Source organism: Prunus avium, chromosome 1 (assembly GCF_965620075.1).
Source record: "Prunus avium chromosome 1, drPruAviu1.hap1.1, whole genome shotgun sequence".
NCBI lineage: Eukaryota > Viridiplantae > Streptophyta > Magnoliopsida > Rosales > Rosaceae > Prunus > Prunus avium.
Genome location: NC_142284.1, coordinates 53,736,226 through 53,751,391, shown reverse-complemented (window position 1 = coordinate 53,751,391; position 15,166 = coordinate 53,736,226). Strand labels below are relative to the sequence as shown.

At 37.4% G+C, this 15,166-nt stretch overlaps 1 protein-coding gene and 1 pseudogene across 2 annotated transcripts; one reads left to right on the top strand and one right to left on the bottom strand.

The window, feature by feature from the left end:
• Positions 1-5,655: 5,655 nt before the first annotated feature.
• LOC110744443 (BURP domain protein RD22-like) lies at positions 5,656-7,526 on the bottom strand. Its single transcript, XM_088246814.1, has 3 exons — positions 7,360-7,526; positions 7,100-7,214; positions 5,656-6,695 (listed from the first exon to the last, which is right to left on the bottom strand). Exons 1-3 carry the CDS (start codon positions 7,396-7,398, stop codon positions 5,905-5,907), a joined length of 945 nt encoding a protein of 314 aa, XP_088102940.1. The 5' UTR covers positions 7,399-7,526; the 3' UTR covers positions 5,656-5,904.
• A 5,522-nt stretch (positions 7,527-13,048) lies between these two features.
• LOC148298028 (UPF0481 protein At3g47200-like) lies at positions 13,049-14,609 on the top strand (annotated as a pseudogene). The gene is made up of 2 exons (XR_015834023.1): positions 13,049-14,351; positions 14,447-14,609. The product of XR_015834023.1 is annotated as a UPF0481 protein At3g47200-like (transcript).
• The last annotated feature ends 557 nt before the right edge of the window (positions 14,610-15,166 follow it).

Below are 15,166 nucleotides of genomic sequence, written 5' to 3'. Positions count from 1 at the left end.
TAGAAAATATGTTGTTTTGCGTCTTGTTATGTTTCTGGATACTTATTTCTTGATAGTTTGAGGACTTTGATATAAATGAAGGCTTCTCTAACTACATGCATTAGCATCCCATTCCAACATAACAATTCAACACTCAAACATGTTGAGAAAATTAAAGTACACAACTCTGATATGTAGACTTGTTGGAGACAAAACAAGTAAACAATTTACTTGTATTCGACTCACAAATTATTACAACGAGACAACTCTCAAAAGGAAAGACAAATTCTTACAATGACTCTTTCTCACTTCACTCACACTTCTCACAAGAACTACTTAGCTCTATAACTCACTCTTCTTGTTAACACACTTCACTTCTTGATTGGTTGGTTACATTGATAAGCTTCATGCCTATTTATAGAGGTAGTAACCGACTTATGTAAGTCGGCTAACCGACCTTGACAAAAGATCCCAACCACATGTTCAACCGACTTTGAATATATCTTGTAGGTTATAGGAATTGTTAGGCGGTTGTTGCTTACTTTGCTGGACTTCACTCGAGCATTCTAGATTGTTCTAGTTTTATTTGTGCATTATTATTTCTATGAGCTGGGCTTTTACTCTTCTTGGGCTAATTAATATGTTTGTGGGCTGGGGTTGATATTCTAACAAAACCTTGAGTAGAACCACAAAGCCAAAGCATATATAAAAAATATATATATATTATGTTGGAATATTAGGTGTTGATTTGGATTTTAGGGAGAAGAGGGAAGGAGATGAAAGAAGGAGCTGGAAGAATATATGTTTCTGCAGAAAACGTATATGAGTTGCTGTTCAAAATAGCTTAGCTATAATTCTCTTCTTTTATCAAACGATTTACATCAGCAAAGGTACAAAATTGAACCACCAATGTGTGTATGACACTTGGCAATTTCCTATAGGTTTTTGAGCCACACAATTCCTAAGCTGTTACTTAGTCACAACCAGGTGTAATACTGTAAAACTGTAAAAGTTAATCTGCAAGCCAATTTACACATCAACACTCCCTTCTAAATGGTTTGCTGATTTCACTCCAAGCAGCTCTCTTAGAATGCAGAACCTTTCCTTTGGTAATGCCTTCGTGAAGATGTCTGCAACTTGATCTTGACCTTTGCAATAGATCAGATCCACCACTCCTTCTTGAATTGCATCTCTGATGAAATGGAACTTTCTTCCTATGTGTTTTGACCTTTGATGGAACACGGGATTCTTGGACATGGCTATAGCTTATGTGTTGTCACAAATGATTGGTGTAGCTTCAAGTTGTTCTTCTCCAAAATCTCCCAGCACAAATCTTAGCAAAATTGCTTGAGTTGTTGCTTCTGCAGCACTGACATATTCAGCCTCTACAGTTGATAAAGCAACGCTGTTTTGCTTCACTGAGGCCCAAGAAATTGCACCACTGCCAAATGAAAAAGCATACCCAGATGTGCTTTTCATATCCTCCTCTAAACCACTCCAATCACTATCGCAAAAGCCAATTAAGACAGCAGATTTTCCAGACACATATTCAATGCCAAAATCCAGAGTTCCTTGTACATACCTCAATACTCTTCTTGCAGCGCCAAAGTGCTTCTTTGAGGGACCATGCATAAAACGGGCAAGCAAACTAGCTGAATACATTATGTTAGGCCTAGTTGTTGTAAGGTACAGTAAACTCCCCACAATTTTCCTGTAGGTCTCCTCATCTGCAAGTTCACTTTCATCTTCTCTTTTGAGTTTCTCTATTGGGACTAGTGGTGTGCTCACTGGTTTGCAGTCCTTCAAACCAAATCTGTCAAGCAGAGTCTAGGCATACTTCTGTTGATGAATGAAGATTCTCCCTTCTTTTTGGATTACCCCCATTCCTAGGAAATGATGCAGCAAGCCCAAATCAATCATCTCATACTTGTTCATCATATCCTCCTTGAATTCTTTCATCATTTCACTGCTGCTTCCAGTGTACACAATGCCATCCACATAAATTGACACAATGACTGTACCAATACCTTCTTTAGTCTTCACATACAGAGTAGCTTCACTTATGCTTCTCTGAAATCCACACTTGAGTAGATGAGTATCAATTTCACCCTACCATGCCCTTGGTGCCTGCTTCAAGCCATAAAGAGACTTCTTTAACTTATAGACCTTGTCTTCTTCTCCCTTAACTTCAAAACCTTTAGATTGCTCGATGTAAACTTCCTCCTTCAACACTCCGTTTAGAAATGCTGATTTCACATCCAATTGGAAAAGTTTCCAATTCCTTTGAGCAGCCAGAGCAATTAGAGTTCTAATTGTATCCAATCTTGCCACTAGAGCAATAGTTTCATTGAAATCTACTCCTGGATTATGTGTGTATCCCTTTGCTACAAGCTATGCCTTGTGCTTTTGGATAGAACCATCAAGATTCAGCTTTGTCTTGAAGATCCATCTCACACCCACAACTGGTTTGTTACCAGGTCTGTTAACCATATCCCATGTAGAATTCTTCTTGATCATTGTGATCTCTTCTCTCATGGCTTGATTCCAAGCCTCATCTTGAGTTGCTTCAGCAAAGTTTTCAAGTTCCCCAATGCTTACTTTGTATTGTGCAAAGATGTCATTTAGACTCTTCCACTTCAAGGGTGTATGATCATAGGGCTCAGATGTTTCAATTTCATTTGGTCTTGGTGAAGCTTGTCTCCTCTCTTGGGCTAAGGTAGTGATCGCATTTGGTGATGATCTGACACTTGGTGATTCTAGAGCTTGATTAGGTGATTCAAACTCCTCCTCACCTTCAGTTATTCTTGATTCCTTACTACTATCCCAAGGAATTGACATGTGCAGCTCTTCATTCGCTTCCCAATTCCACAAAGATTTCTCATCAAATATCACACTCCTTGACACTATTACTTTATGAGTTCTCAGGTTAAACACCCTATACCCTTTCTCACAGGTTCCATATCCAACAAAGACTCCCTTCTCACTGGTTTCTTCCAACTTATGCCTCTGCTGAGATGGAATCTGAGTATAGCAGAGAGAACCAAACACTCTCATATGCTTTACTCCAGGTTTTCTTCCACTGAATGCTTCAAACAGGGTCTTGTTCTTAAGAGCACTTGTAGGACACCTATTGAGAATGTAGACAGCAGTGTTAACTACTTCTCCCCAGAACTTGGTAGGCATTCTTTTTTCATGAAGCATTGTTCTAGCCATCTCCACAATGGTTCTATTCTTCCTCTCTGCAACTCCATTTTGTTGAGGAGAATAGGCCACTGTTAATTGCCTTTCAAGTCCCAAGTCTTCACAGAACTTGCTGAATTCTGTTGAAGTGTATTCACCACCTATATCTGATCTTAGCTTCTTGATCTGAAATCCACTTTGCAACTCGACCATGGCTTTAAATCTTTTGAACACTGAGAAAACACTTGATTTGTGTTGCAAAAAGAACACCCAACATATCCTTGTATAATCATCAATGAAAGTGAGGAAATATCTGTTTCCTCCAATTGTAGTGACCTGCATCGGGCCACACACATCTGAGTGTACTAACTCCAATAGTTGTGAAGCTCTCCACACTTTAGTTATGTCAAATGCTTCTTTGTGAGCCTTGCCCCTAGCACAGCCCTCACACACATCTCCAAAACTTTCCAACTTAGGGAGTCCAACCACCATTTCTTTATCTTGTAGCATCTTCAGACTAACATAGTTTAAGTGACCAAATCTTCTATGCCATTTCCATGAGTGATCCTCAACTTCTGCTTTATTTGCCATCACGGGGTTCATGAATTCAAACTTCATAGGGAAGCATCTATTCCCTTTCATTGAAACATTAGCCACCAGCTCTTTCATTTCCTTATTAGCATATATGTTCACCATGGAATCACCAAATACTAGCCAATAACCATGCTCAATCATTTGTCCAACACTTAGAAGATTTTCATAAGATTTTCATCTAAGCCCGGTACAATCATCACTTCTTGTATGTATCTGGGACCATCCTTCAGCTCAATTACAAGGGTTCATTTTCCAGAAGCTTGAACCAATTCCCCTATTCCCATCTTCACCTTGCACTTCAAGCTCCTATCAATGTTAGAGAGTAGTGACTCGTGAGCTGTCATATGGTTACTGCACCCACTATCAATATACCAAGCACCAAAGTCAGTTGGCTTTGACAACGAATGAGAGGCATAGAACATATTGGTTGTCTCCGATGCTTGATTCTCTGCAAAATGAGCAACTGGTCCAGCCTTGTTCTGTATATTGCTAGAGCAATTCCTAGCAATATGACCAAATTTGCTGCATCGATGACACTTAACTTTATCTTTGGACCAACATTCACCATAATGCAACTTGTTACAGTGTTTGCAAGTTCCTTTGTTCTGATCATTCTTGTTAGATTGATCACCCCTCCAGTTTTCATTCTTCCCACCCGAATTGGGTTTATCTTCCCACTTCTTTCCTTTATTCTTCCAATTCTTCTTGGATTGACCACTGCCTGCAGAAGATGAGGAGTTGGCTCCCTTCATACTCATACTAGCAAATGCCTTCTCAACAATATTTTCAGAGTGTCTCTCAAGCCTTTGCTCGAACACCTTTAGGGTGGCCACAACCTCTTGCACTTCTATTGTATCCAAATCCTTGGTCTATCCAATGACCGTGCAAACAGGGTCATAAGTCTTAGTAAGACTTATCAACAATTTCTGCACAACTCTACTCTTAGATAACTCTCATTCAAAGTTTTTAATTTGGGCACCAATGCTCTTCATTTCATTTATCAATTCAAATAGTCTAGTCAAATAAACATATAGAGATTCATCTTCACGCATACGAGTATACTCAAAATCTCTTCTCAAACCTTGTAGTTTGACTGACCTGACACGCTCATCTCCTCTATATTCTTGCTGTAACAGATCCCAAGCTCCTTTTGCAGTCACCTCATTTGAAATTCTGGGGAAGAGCTCATCTGAAACAGCTCCTTGGATGAGATCCAGCGCTTTGCATCTTGCTTCAAGAGCTCAGACAACAACGACTTGTTCGATGTCTCCGTCTCCTTCTTCTTGCCTTTTGGATTTGGAATTGGTACACCTTCTTCAACCAATTCCCAGATTCCGTACGATATGAGAATCGTCTTCATACGAATCCTCCAGGGCTCGTAGTTTTCTCCATTGAATATTGGAGTTCGTGACTCCCTTCCAACCGAACTAGCCATGTGAGACTAAATCGATTTAGGATATGAAGATTTTGCGTTGAAATCTTCAAATACCCGCAGCGGAATCGACACCCAGATTCAAGAACGAACCTGGCTCGATGATACCATGTTGGAATATTAGGTGTTGATTTGGATTTTAGGGAGAAGAGGGAAGGAGATGAAAGAAGGAGCTGGAAGAATATATGTTTCTGCAGAAAACGTATATGAGTTGCTGTTCAAATAGCTCAGCTTTAATTCTCTTCTTTTATCAAACGATTTACATCAGCAAAGGTACAAAATTGAACCACCAATGTGTGTATGACACTTGGCAATTTCCTATAGGCTTTTGAGCCACACAATTCCTAAGCTACACAATTCCTAAGCTGTTACTTAGTCACAACCAGGTGTAATACTGTAAAACTGTAAAAGTAAATCTGCAAGCCAATTTACACATCAACACTCCCTTCTAAATGGTTTGCTGATTTCACTGATTAATATCTCTTCATAAATATAGCATGCTTTATGAGTACAAGTTGAAGTCTATATAGTTACAAGAGAAAACATGATCGGGTTAATTTCAAGCAGTTTCTGTAATCTGCGTTTTTTAGGCAACCCGACCACTAATCCCAAAAACTTCATCTCATCATATATCTTACACCGCATGAAGAGAGAGAAATAAGTAGGGAGATAATTATACAGGGTTGCAAGCTTATTGTACGTACGGTGCTAAGTGATGATCATGCAGTTTTGTGGTTCGGAACCCAGACAATATGATCAGTGGGAAGGAAATGGCAGATGGGAATGGTTCCGGGCTTAACTTTGAGGATTTGGAAGGCCAAATGCTTTGGGTTCCATTCTGATGTGTCTAGATGGCAGATGGCTACTGCTTTAACCTTCACCCCGTCGTCGCCTTTCAGGGAGAGAACATAAGCTGCTGTTGGTTTTATTGCATGGCAGTAAAACACAGCATAAGGATAGTTCTGCTTATGACACACAACGACTTTGTCACCTGCCAGCTTCTTCAGTCCCGGCATTGTTGTATACTTGTGGATGGACATGGTGGCTCCTTTTTCCAATACTTCCGTCGAGATTGCTTGAACGTTTCTTGTTCTAAGCTTCGAAGTGCTAAAATCAACCATTGATTCTAAGGATGTGGCGCAATATATTTCCTCTCCCTTAATGCCTGGAGCTTCACACTCTTCGATTGTTTTCTTAATTGTTTTGGCTTCCACAGACGTTGGCTTCACTGAAAAATGGTTGAAAATTTCTGGTAGTTTGTTAGAGGAGAAGGGGATCGATTGAGCGCTTTCTCGTGGCAGGAAAGTAGCCGTGTTTGAATTTCTAGGGAATTGGAAGTTCATTGTTGTGCCAGAGCGCATGTCCTTCTCCAAGAAGAAAATAGCTACGTTTTTATAATGGAGTTGATTATCAGTGGGATGATCATATACCCTGTAAAAAAATGGGACTCGTAGCTCTGGTAGTACAGTATTTTCAGGTTTGCCCTTGTGGTCAATTGGCTTTGTGGGGTCTGCAAATTATATATAGCAACGTCATAATGGAAAATAAGTGATCAGCCAATTGAAGAGTGAGTGACACATTTGTGAATATGTTGCTGTACGTACTCTAGTACCATACTATAATTACTCATGTATGTTCATGTATGTTTTTACAGTTTATGAATACGTGTGAAAGGGGGCTAGACTGAGCTGAAGCCCAGTGATGATTTTCCATGTCAGGCTTAACTGTATAAACAAATGCACTAGAATTAAATATTAGCCCAACTTTAGGAGAAACACTCTCATGCAATGACTTTTGTTGAGGTTAATAATAAATTTGAAAACAGTAGTTAACCGATAAATATGCGGTCGAACAAATTTTAGTAAAATGGCAGGTAGAAAAGATATCTAAGATTCTAAAGTGCTTAACACAAACCAGGATGCAGAAGTTCACTGATAGCTCTTGGCATCTGTGTGTTTGGCAGGACGGAGTTCCAGTAAAGTTGAGGTGCTGGTTGAGCAGCATGGTTTGCCAGTGCCACTGCTGCTAGCTGCAACATTAATTCCAACTCTAATTAAAATAAAATCACAAAGTGTAATTAATTAGTGGACGACACTTAAGTAGTAAATAAAACTTTCCTTCATATAGAGTACAATGAGCGATAATGGAAAAGTTAATCAAATTGCAGAGCTTACACTGAGAAGAGCAAAGATGAGTGGGAGATGAAACCCCATTAGGACTGAAATTAACTTGGCAATAGATGTAGTTAGTGGATATGAAGCAAGAAATTAAAGAAAGTTGGAGCTGGCTCTTATGGTAGCAATAGCAACTGGCTTCACCATTTTATAGAGGAATGATGAGGGGTACCCAGAAGTAACACTCCACCCACCAATATAGAGCTTAATTACTTCCCACTGGCTCACTCACTTAAATTCATTTGAGGCAAGTGGCATGATGTGATATTGTATCAGACATAATTGTGAGTCAAATACGACGGTTGCACGTGGGAAAAAGGTGCCGAAGGTTTTTGACTTTTGAGACAAAACCTGCTGGATGGTCCATAAAATACATAGTTAATCATTAAATATTGCAACAAGTGGTATGAGAGCAATAATTGGCGTGGGACACTTGAGTTTTAGGTGCATCATTCAGGATTGAAGATTTACACAATAGGTTTTCAATCGAGAGGGGGTGGAGAGCCCGCTAGGAACAATAATTTTAGGACGACAAGTCATGAAAGCAAAAAAAATATGTCCCTATATAATTAGAGGGTACAATTGTTGGCATGAGCAATCCTACCATGCATCCTCTAGATATTTTCCCTTTCCAATTTATGCTTTATTAATTTTACTTGATTTTCCTTGGTTCAGAAAATTCCCAGAAAACAAAATATCTTATAAATCCAGCTAACCATGTTTCAGCTCTAGTCAATGACTTGGAGCACACAAAATCTACTTCACACTTTGTAAGGGGGCATGCAAGTGCATGGAGGATGGAGCAATAATCTTTATTTTATAATATATATGATAATAGATTGATTTTTATTTTATTTTATTCTCTCCATATATATATATTAAAATTGGAAAGCCTCCTGGCCTACACAAATTGGTCTTGTGGTGTAGGCGGTGGCTAAGGTGACAAGTATTGCGCAGCCTTCAGTTTGTCGTGGATTGCTGGTAACATCTGCATTACTCCATTTTCTATCAGTCTCCCAATTGTGATGAACAGCCAAAGATGTCTGCCAGTAATATTAATAAATAAAGAATCTTCAAATTCAGGTATATTAGAGGATTTACAATCATGCTCCCTATTTTTTAGTTAAAAACACACAAAAGCTATTTTAGGAGCTCTTTATAAAATTTGAACTATAATCGCACTCTCTAGTTTAGAGAGTCATAAATACTTTAATTATTTTTTAATTCAATATAATTGGTCCATCTCTATACAAAATAATATAAAAAAATAATTTGATTTAATTAAAAGTTTAAAATGTGCATAAAACAAAGCAATATTAAATTATATGTAGTCACTAAAAGTCCTTTCTCTCTCCTCATATTTATGAGCTCCTAGAGATCTCCCTATTTTAGGAGATGGATAGAGAGCATGGTTGAAGTTGTACTTTTCCAATTTCTCCGTAAAATTTGTCTAAGGAGATGGTTTAGGGAGCATATTGTGGATTCTCTAAACTTAACCAATTAAAGGAACCCAAAAATTTTCAATACGACGTAACAGATGCTGTCCACATCACTCATGTTTTACTAGAGTTAGAGCATTCACAATGGACTCTCTAAACTATACCTCCTTAGACAAATTTTAAGAGGAAATTGGAAAAATACAACTCCAACCATGCTCCCTATCCACCTCCTAAAATAGGGAGACCTCTAGTAGCTCCTAAATCTGAGGAGAGAGAAATGACTCATAGTGGCTCTCTATAATTTAATGTTACTTTGTTTTATGCATAGTTTAAACTTTTAATTAATGCTAACTATTTTTTATATTATTATTTTTATAGAGATTAACCAATCAAATTGAATTAAAAAATAACTATATTATTTATGACTCCCTAAACTAGAGAGTATGATTGCAGTTCAAATTTTATAAAGAGGTACTATAATAACTTTTTTTTTTTTTATAGTTAAATTTTAACTAAAAAATAAGGAGCATGATTGTAATGCTCTTATAAGCCTTCGCTATTTTTTTTTGGTTGGTCTGCCTCCCACCACTACTTCAAAACAACAAGAAGAACAAATATTCATTAATTAATATATTTTTTTAAGAGGCTAGTCTAATATAAGCCCTTACATTACAATTTCTATTTCCTAGACATCAACCTATTAATTTCGAAATCTATGTATAAAACACAAATTCAAACTAAAAATGCTATAAAAGGTCATAGTACTCCTACACCTGACAGTTTTGATTATGGGGTGGAACCTCAACTTCCTTCAGAAGAGAGACTTAAAGCAAAAATGATGGAAACTTCCAATTTCTACTAAAATTAAGGACACACATATGATGAATCTGAGCACCGCAGAGAAATTAATTTTAGTAGAAATTGGTAGACATAAGAAGGTTGTAAAGTAGAACACTTAGTAGATTTTTGTAGAAATTATGTGCTTCCGAAATCTTGGGCTTCTATTAAATATATTAATTTGTGCATATTTTTCTTCCTCACGTTGGTGGAACACATTTCCATTGATGGAAGATCAAGGGAAAAGACAGTAAATAACAAATTAAGTCATCAAACACTGACAGAGAAAGTAAAACCACTTAAGTTCAACAAATCCAAATTTAACGTAACTTATGGAAGTTCATCTTTTGTCGAGGTTTGACATTAAAGTTTCAACTTTTTAAATTCACAGAGATAAAGGTAAAGTTAGGGCTGGGCATCTATACCGTATATACCGAAACCGTGTCAATACCGTGTCATACCATACCATATAATACCGTACCGAACTCCCACCGAATTAAAACGGTATCATACCGTACCGTACCACACTTGTATGACACGGGTGCGGTATCAAATATCAGCCACCGTATGCCACCGTACCGTACCGAATAGTAACCCTAAACAAAAATACACGCAAGTTTTTTCACTCTCGACAACACTCGATCTCTCTCACTCAGACCCAGACTCTCAAACTCTCCTCCCACTCCCAGCCAGCTCTCTCTTTCTATCAAACTCTCGATCTTTCTCAGTCGCCCTTGATCGATCGAACCAGGCCAAACCCTTGGATCTCTGTCTCTTTCTCACTCTCTCACTCTCACGATCTCTATCTCACTCACTCAATCTCTCGAATTTGATCGATCTCTCGATCTCTGTCCCACTCTCGATTCAATCTCTGTCTCTCTCTCTCGACTCGATCTCTGTCTCATTCTCGCGATCTTTCTCTCTCTGTCTTTGAAGCCCCAAATTGATGACCTGTTGATCTGTCAATCTGTCTGGAAGCCCCAAATCGACGAAGCCTGCTCTTCTCGATCACTCTCTCTATCTGGAACTGGAAGCCCCAAATCGAAGACTCAAACTCAAATGGTAAGTTTATGTTCAACAAATTCTCTGGCTGGAATTGAAACTTTTGATAATAAGCTTTTGATTTGCATTGATGAAATGATGAATTGATGAATTGATGAATTGATGTCTGGAATTTATGAATTGTTGCTGAATTGATGAATGATGAATTGGCATATTTATGAATTGTTGCTGAATAGATGCCCAACCCTAGATATATTTGTGTCGTATTTATGTATGCCTAGCCCTAGATATATGTATGTTGGGTTCGGTATTTATGAATTGTTGCTGAATTGATGAATTAGGACAATATCTACATTTATTTTGATGAAATTGTTGCTGAATTGATGAATTGTTGCTGAATTGATTAAATATGTGGTGGAGAGACTGGAAGAAAAAATGATAAAAACTTCCAATCTCTAACAATTTCTACGTGTGTCTGTTAGTACGAAATTAGTGTTGGCATTTTCTAGATACTAGCATAAACTCTAGTATATGTTAGCATAGGTTGTAAACGTGCTTTGAGTGAGAGAGCCTAGGGGCAGAATTGACATTGGCAGGATTAATGCAACTCAGCAATCCCCAAAACACAGACTTGTGGCTCGACCCATGAAAGGCATTTGATTCAGGGGTAAGTGATGTCATTATCATGCATGTATATTAGGGAATTGTTTTAAAGGATGATTCAATCACGTTTTATTGATTTACCTTTTTTAAAAGTGAATTGAAGTTTATTTAGGAGTGTTTTCTTTTTCGGCAATTTTGACCCAAATCAATTTGATTCTCCTATTACTTTCATGTTTTAACATCCCCTTAATTTTCTAATGGGGAAATCATGTTTCAATCATATCACAATATCAAGAGTCAAGATACCCTTAATAGTTCAGTAGGCATATAAGAATTCATTTGATATTGATATTGATCAAAATCTTCCTTTCTTAAATATCTCATTTCCTATTGGTTGGACTACATGTGACCAATCTCTAGAATAGGAAAGATACTTTCGTGATTTTCTGTCAAGCCTTGGAAATTGGAGATTTGGTTTTCAACGTGTTTTCTTTCTTGTAAAGAAAAAATCTATAAAATAAGACCTTTGTCTTCTTTGTTTAGAGATCTTTAACAATCATATTTTCAGTTCATAAACTTTGGAAAGTTGAGTTTTTGATTTATCAAACACTTTTATCATTCATATTGTATTCATTTGCATGTTCAGTGACTCATACGGTTGAGGGCAGTGGCGGATCCAGAATTGTTACTTTATCTATATATATATAAAGCAAAAGGCAGAGAATGGTGAAATATTCAAAATACCAGAAAATGCCCTTGGTTAATGCAAACATTATGAATTGAAATTATTAATTAAATGAGGATAATATGGTAAATTCACACTTTTTCATATTTAAAAAAATTAAAATTAAAAGAAAAATCAGATAATGGCCTATTTTTATGGAACACAACTACCCATTATCTTTTTTAATTCTAAAATAAATGTTAATTTTTTTTAAAAAAAGCCTCTCGCAGGCGAGGAAGCGCGTGCGGAGAGGCTAGTGGTGTCATAATGTTAAAGTTCCGATTTTCTTTTTAAGATGAAACAACGCAAAAATAAAAAATAAAAAACCCACCAAACTTATTCCAATTAATAAAAACATCATTCAATAAATCAAGCTCATATATGTATTATGTAAATCATAAATTTCATCAAAATAATAACACCAACCCAAATAATAAATAAACTCATCAAAAAATAACCCAAATAACAAAATACCTTGAATAAGTTTAAAGTTAAGCAGTTTAAGGTATTTAGTAAAAATAAAATATCTCAATTATTTTAAAAGCAGTGGCCTTTTGATAGCGGCTTTTAAAAGCAGACCTTGAGTTGCCTTTTATAGCTGCTTTTAAAAGAAGTAAAGATGAACCTTTAATGAATTTTTTAAATTCCCAAAATACCATCATTCATTTTCAAAAATGACACCACCTCCACTTCCACATCCAACTCTACCACTTGCACCACCACATTCACTACATCTACAACCACCGCCACCACCACCGCCACCACCACCACAATTACCACCTCCTCCAAAACCTCCACATCCACCACCATCTCCACAACCAAAACTGCCACCACCACCAGCACCACCACCTCCACAACCGCCGTCCCCACCACCACCACCACTACAACAACCACCAACTCCAACTTCATCACCACCACCACCTCCACTCCATCACCACTACCACCACATGATTAGTACATAACACTTTCAACATCATGTCTATTTTAGTCATTATTCTCAGTTACAACAATTTTATATCAAAATTTACCAAACGGTTTTGACACTACTTTTTGTACTAACAACGCTTTAAAATATTGATACCAAACATGGAGCTGCTTTACTTTACAACTAATTATTTTTAAAGCACAGCAAAAGCAACTTTTTAAAAAAGTGACAGCAATCCCAAATTGGGCCTTAGATAGCTTGCCTGCCTTGTCCTCTTCGTGTTGTATCCACAGAGTTCTCGATGACATACGACGTCTGGATGAAAAGGCCTACACACCTCAGGTCATCTCTATAGGTCCACTTCATCATGGCAAGGAAGGTTTAGAAGCCATGGAAGAGCAGAAAAAGAGGTACCTACGAGATTTTATACGTCGGACTAAGGTAAGCTTGAAGGACTATATCAAGAAAATTAGGGACCAAGAAGCAAGACTGAGAAGTTGTTATGCAGAACCCATCAAGTTTAGCAGTGATGAATTTGTAAAAATCATTCTAGTGGATGCTGCCTTCACTATTGAGTTCTTATTGAGGTTCTATCTGAAAGAATCTGGACATGAAGGAGACCGCTTATTAAACAAACCGGGGATGTTCAGGTATGTACAGCCTGACATGTGGATGCTAGAAAATCAGCTCCCATTCTTCATTCTTGAGGATCTTTATCACACATACATAATAACCGACTCTTTTAGGAATTAATTAATATTTCTAAGAATTTTTTCACAGCTGGAATATTGAATTTGGAGGGGAAGGGAGACAAATGGAACAGAATATCTTCTTCTTCTAGTTCTATTAATGTGCAACACTTTGTTGATCTTATAAGAATTTTCTATCTACCATTGGAATCAGAATTAAGAGATGCAGGGGAGCTCAAAACCTTAAACATACCTAGCATCACAGAGATGCACCAGGCTGGAGTCAAAATTAAGGTAGGATCAAGCAAAAACTTAGTCAACATCTAATTTGCAAATGGAACTCTCATAATTCCTAAAATAATGATAACTGGTGACAAACTGCGGACCCTGGGAAATGTCATTGCCTTTGAACAATGCCATTGCATAGAAGATAACTACATAAACGATTATGTTAGCATCATGGGTCGTTTTGCGAACACTCCAAAGGATGTGGAGTTGCTTGTTGAGTTCGGAATTTTTGAAACTGCGGGTACCACCAGCGTGGTGTCATCTATGATTACCAAACTTGCCTCTGAGGCTCTTTTTTTTGTCGATAGATTCTGTTACGCGACTCTTTGTGAAGAGCTGAACAACTTCTGCAGATCGTCCATTAAAGGGTATCTATTTCAACACACCTTGGGCATCTATTTCTGTCATTGCCGCTGTTGTTCTCCTCACACTCACTCTCATACAGACGGTGTGCTCTGTTATCTCTGCTACTTAACCATTAAAGGGTAAGTCCCCGCTTTGCCGCTTTCTCTTCTGACAATAATATGTAGACTCATCTCTGTTTTTATTATTTATTTATTCACTCACATGGTTCTAGCAGGAACACTTTTGGGAAACTAGTAGTAATTCGGCTCCTCATCAAATAAAGGATCCGAGGAAAGCCTGTGAACACAAATCCTATAGATTAATGATTAATCTATGTATATCTACCCAACTATTCTGGTTGCCTTGATCATGAGAAGAGCTCTTAAAAATCTATGTATTTCTACCCAAATATGATGAATGTAATATTTCTATTGTTTGTCCAAAAAAAAATCCTTCCAATGTCTATCAATCTCTGTAAAAATTAATTTGTTTTTTAATTAATTTCTCTATGGTGGTGGTGATCAAATCTTTATTCTTTTTGTGGTTAAGTTGGGTCCCAAGGCCCATAAAGCCAAAAACTAACTCAAAGCATTCCTGGGCCTAGAAACCGCTATGCAATCCTCAAGAAGAAGACAAGCCCAAAATGATGTGGGAAGAGTCCAAGACTAAACAGCTCAAGTCCAAGGAAAAAGCATATAAAGAGAGTTTGATATTTTTCATCATCAAATCCGTTAAGAATTTTATGTATTTATTATTTTATGTTTTTTTAGTACAAGCGATAGGGAGGGGTTTCTCACATACACAACTAATGTCATGGGGGTTCGAACCTAAGACCTCTTGTATGCAAATCAAGACCCTTTTTCACTCCGCTAGACCTTATTGGCTTTTTTTTTTAGAGCATTTTAAATCTAGTAAGAAACAACCTCATTTTTTCCCAGAACATTTTCATGGAATA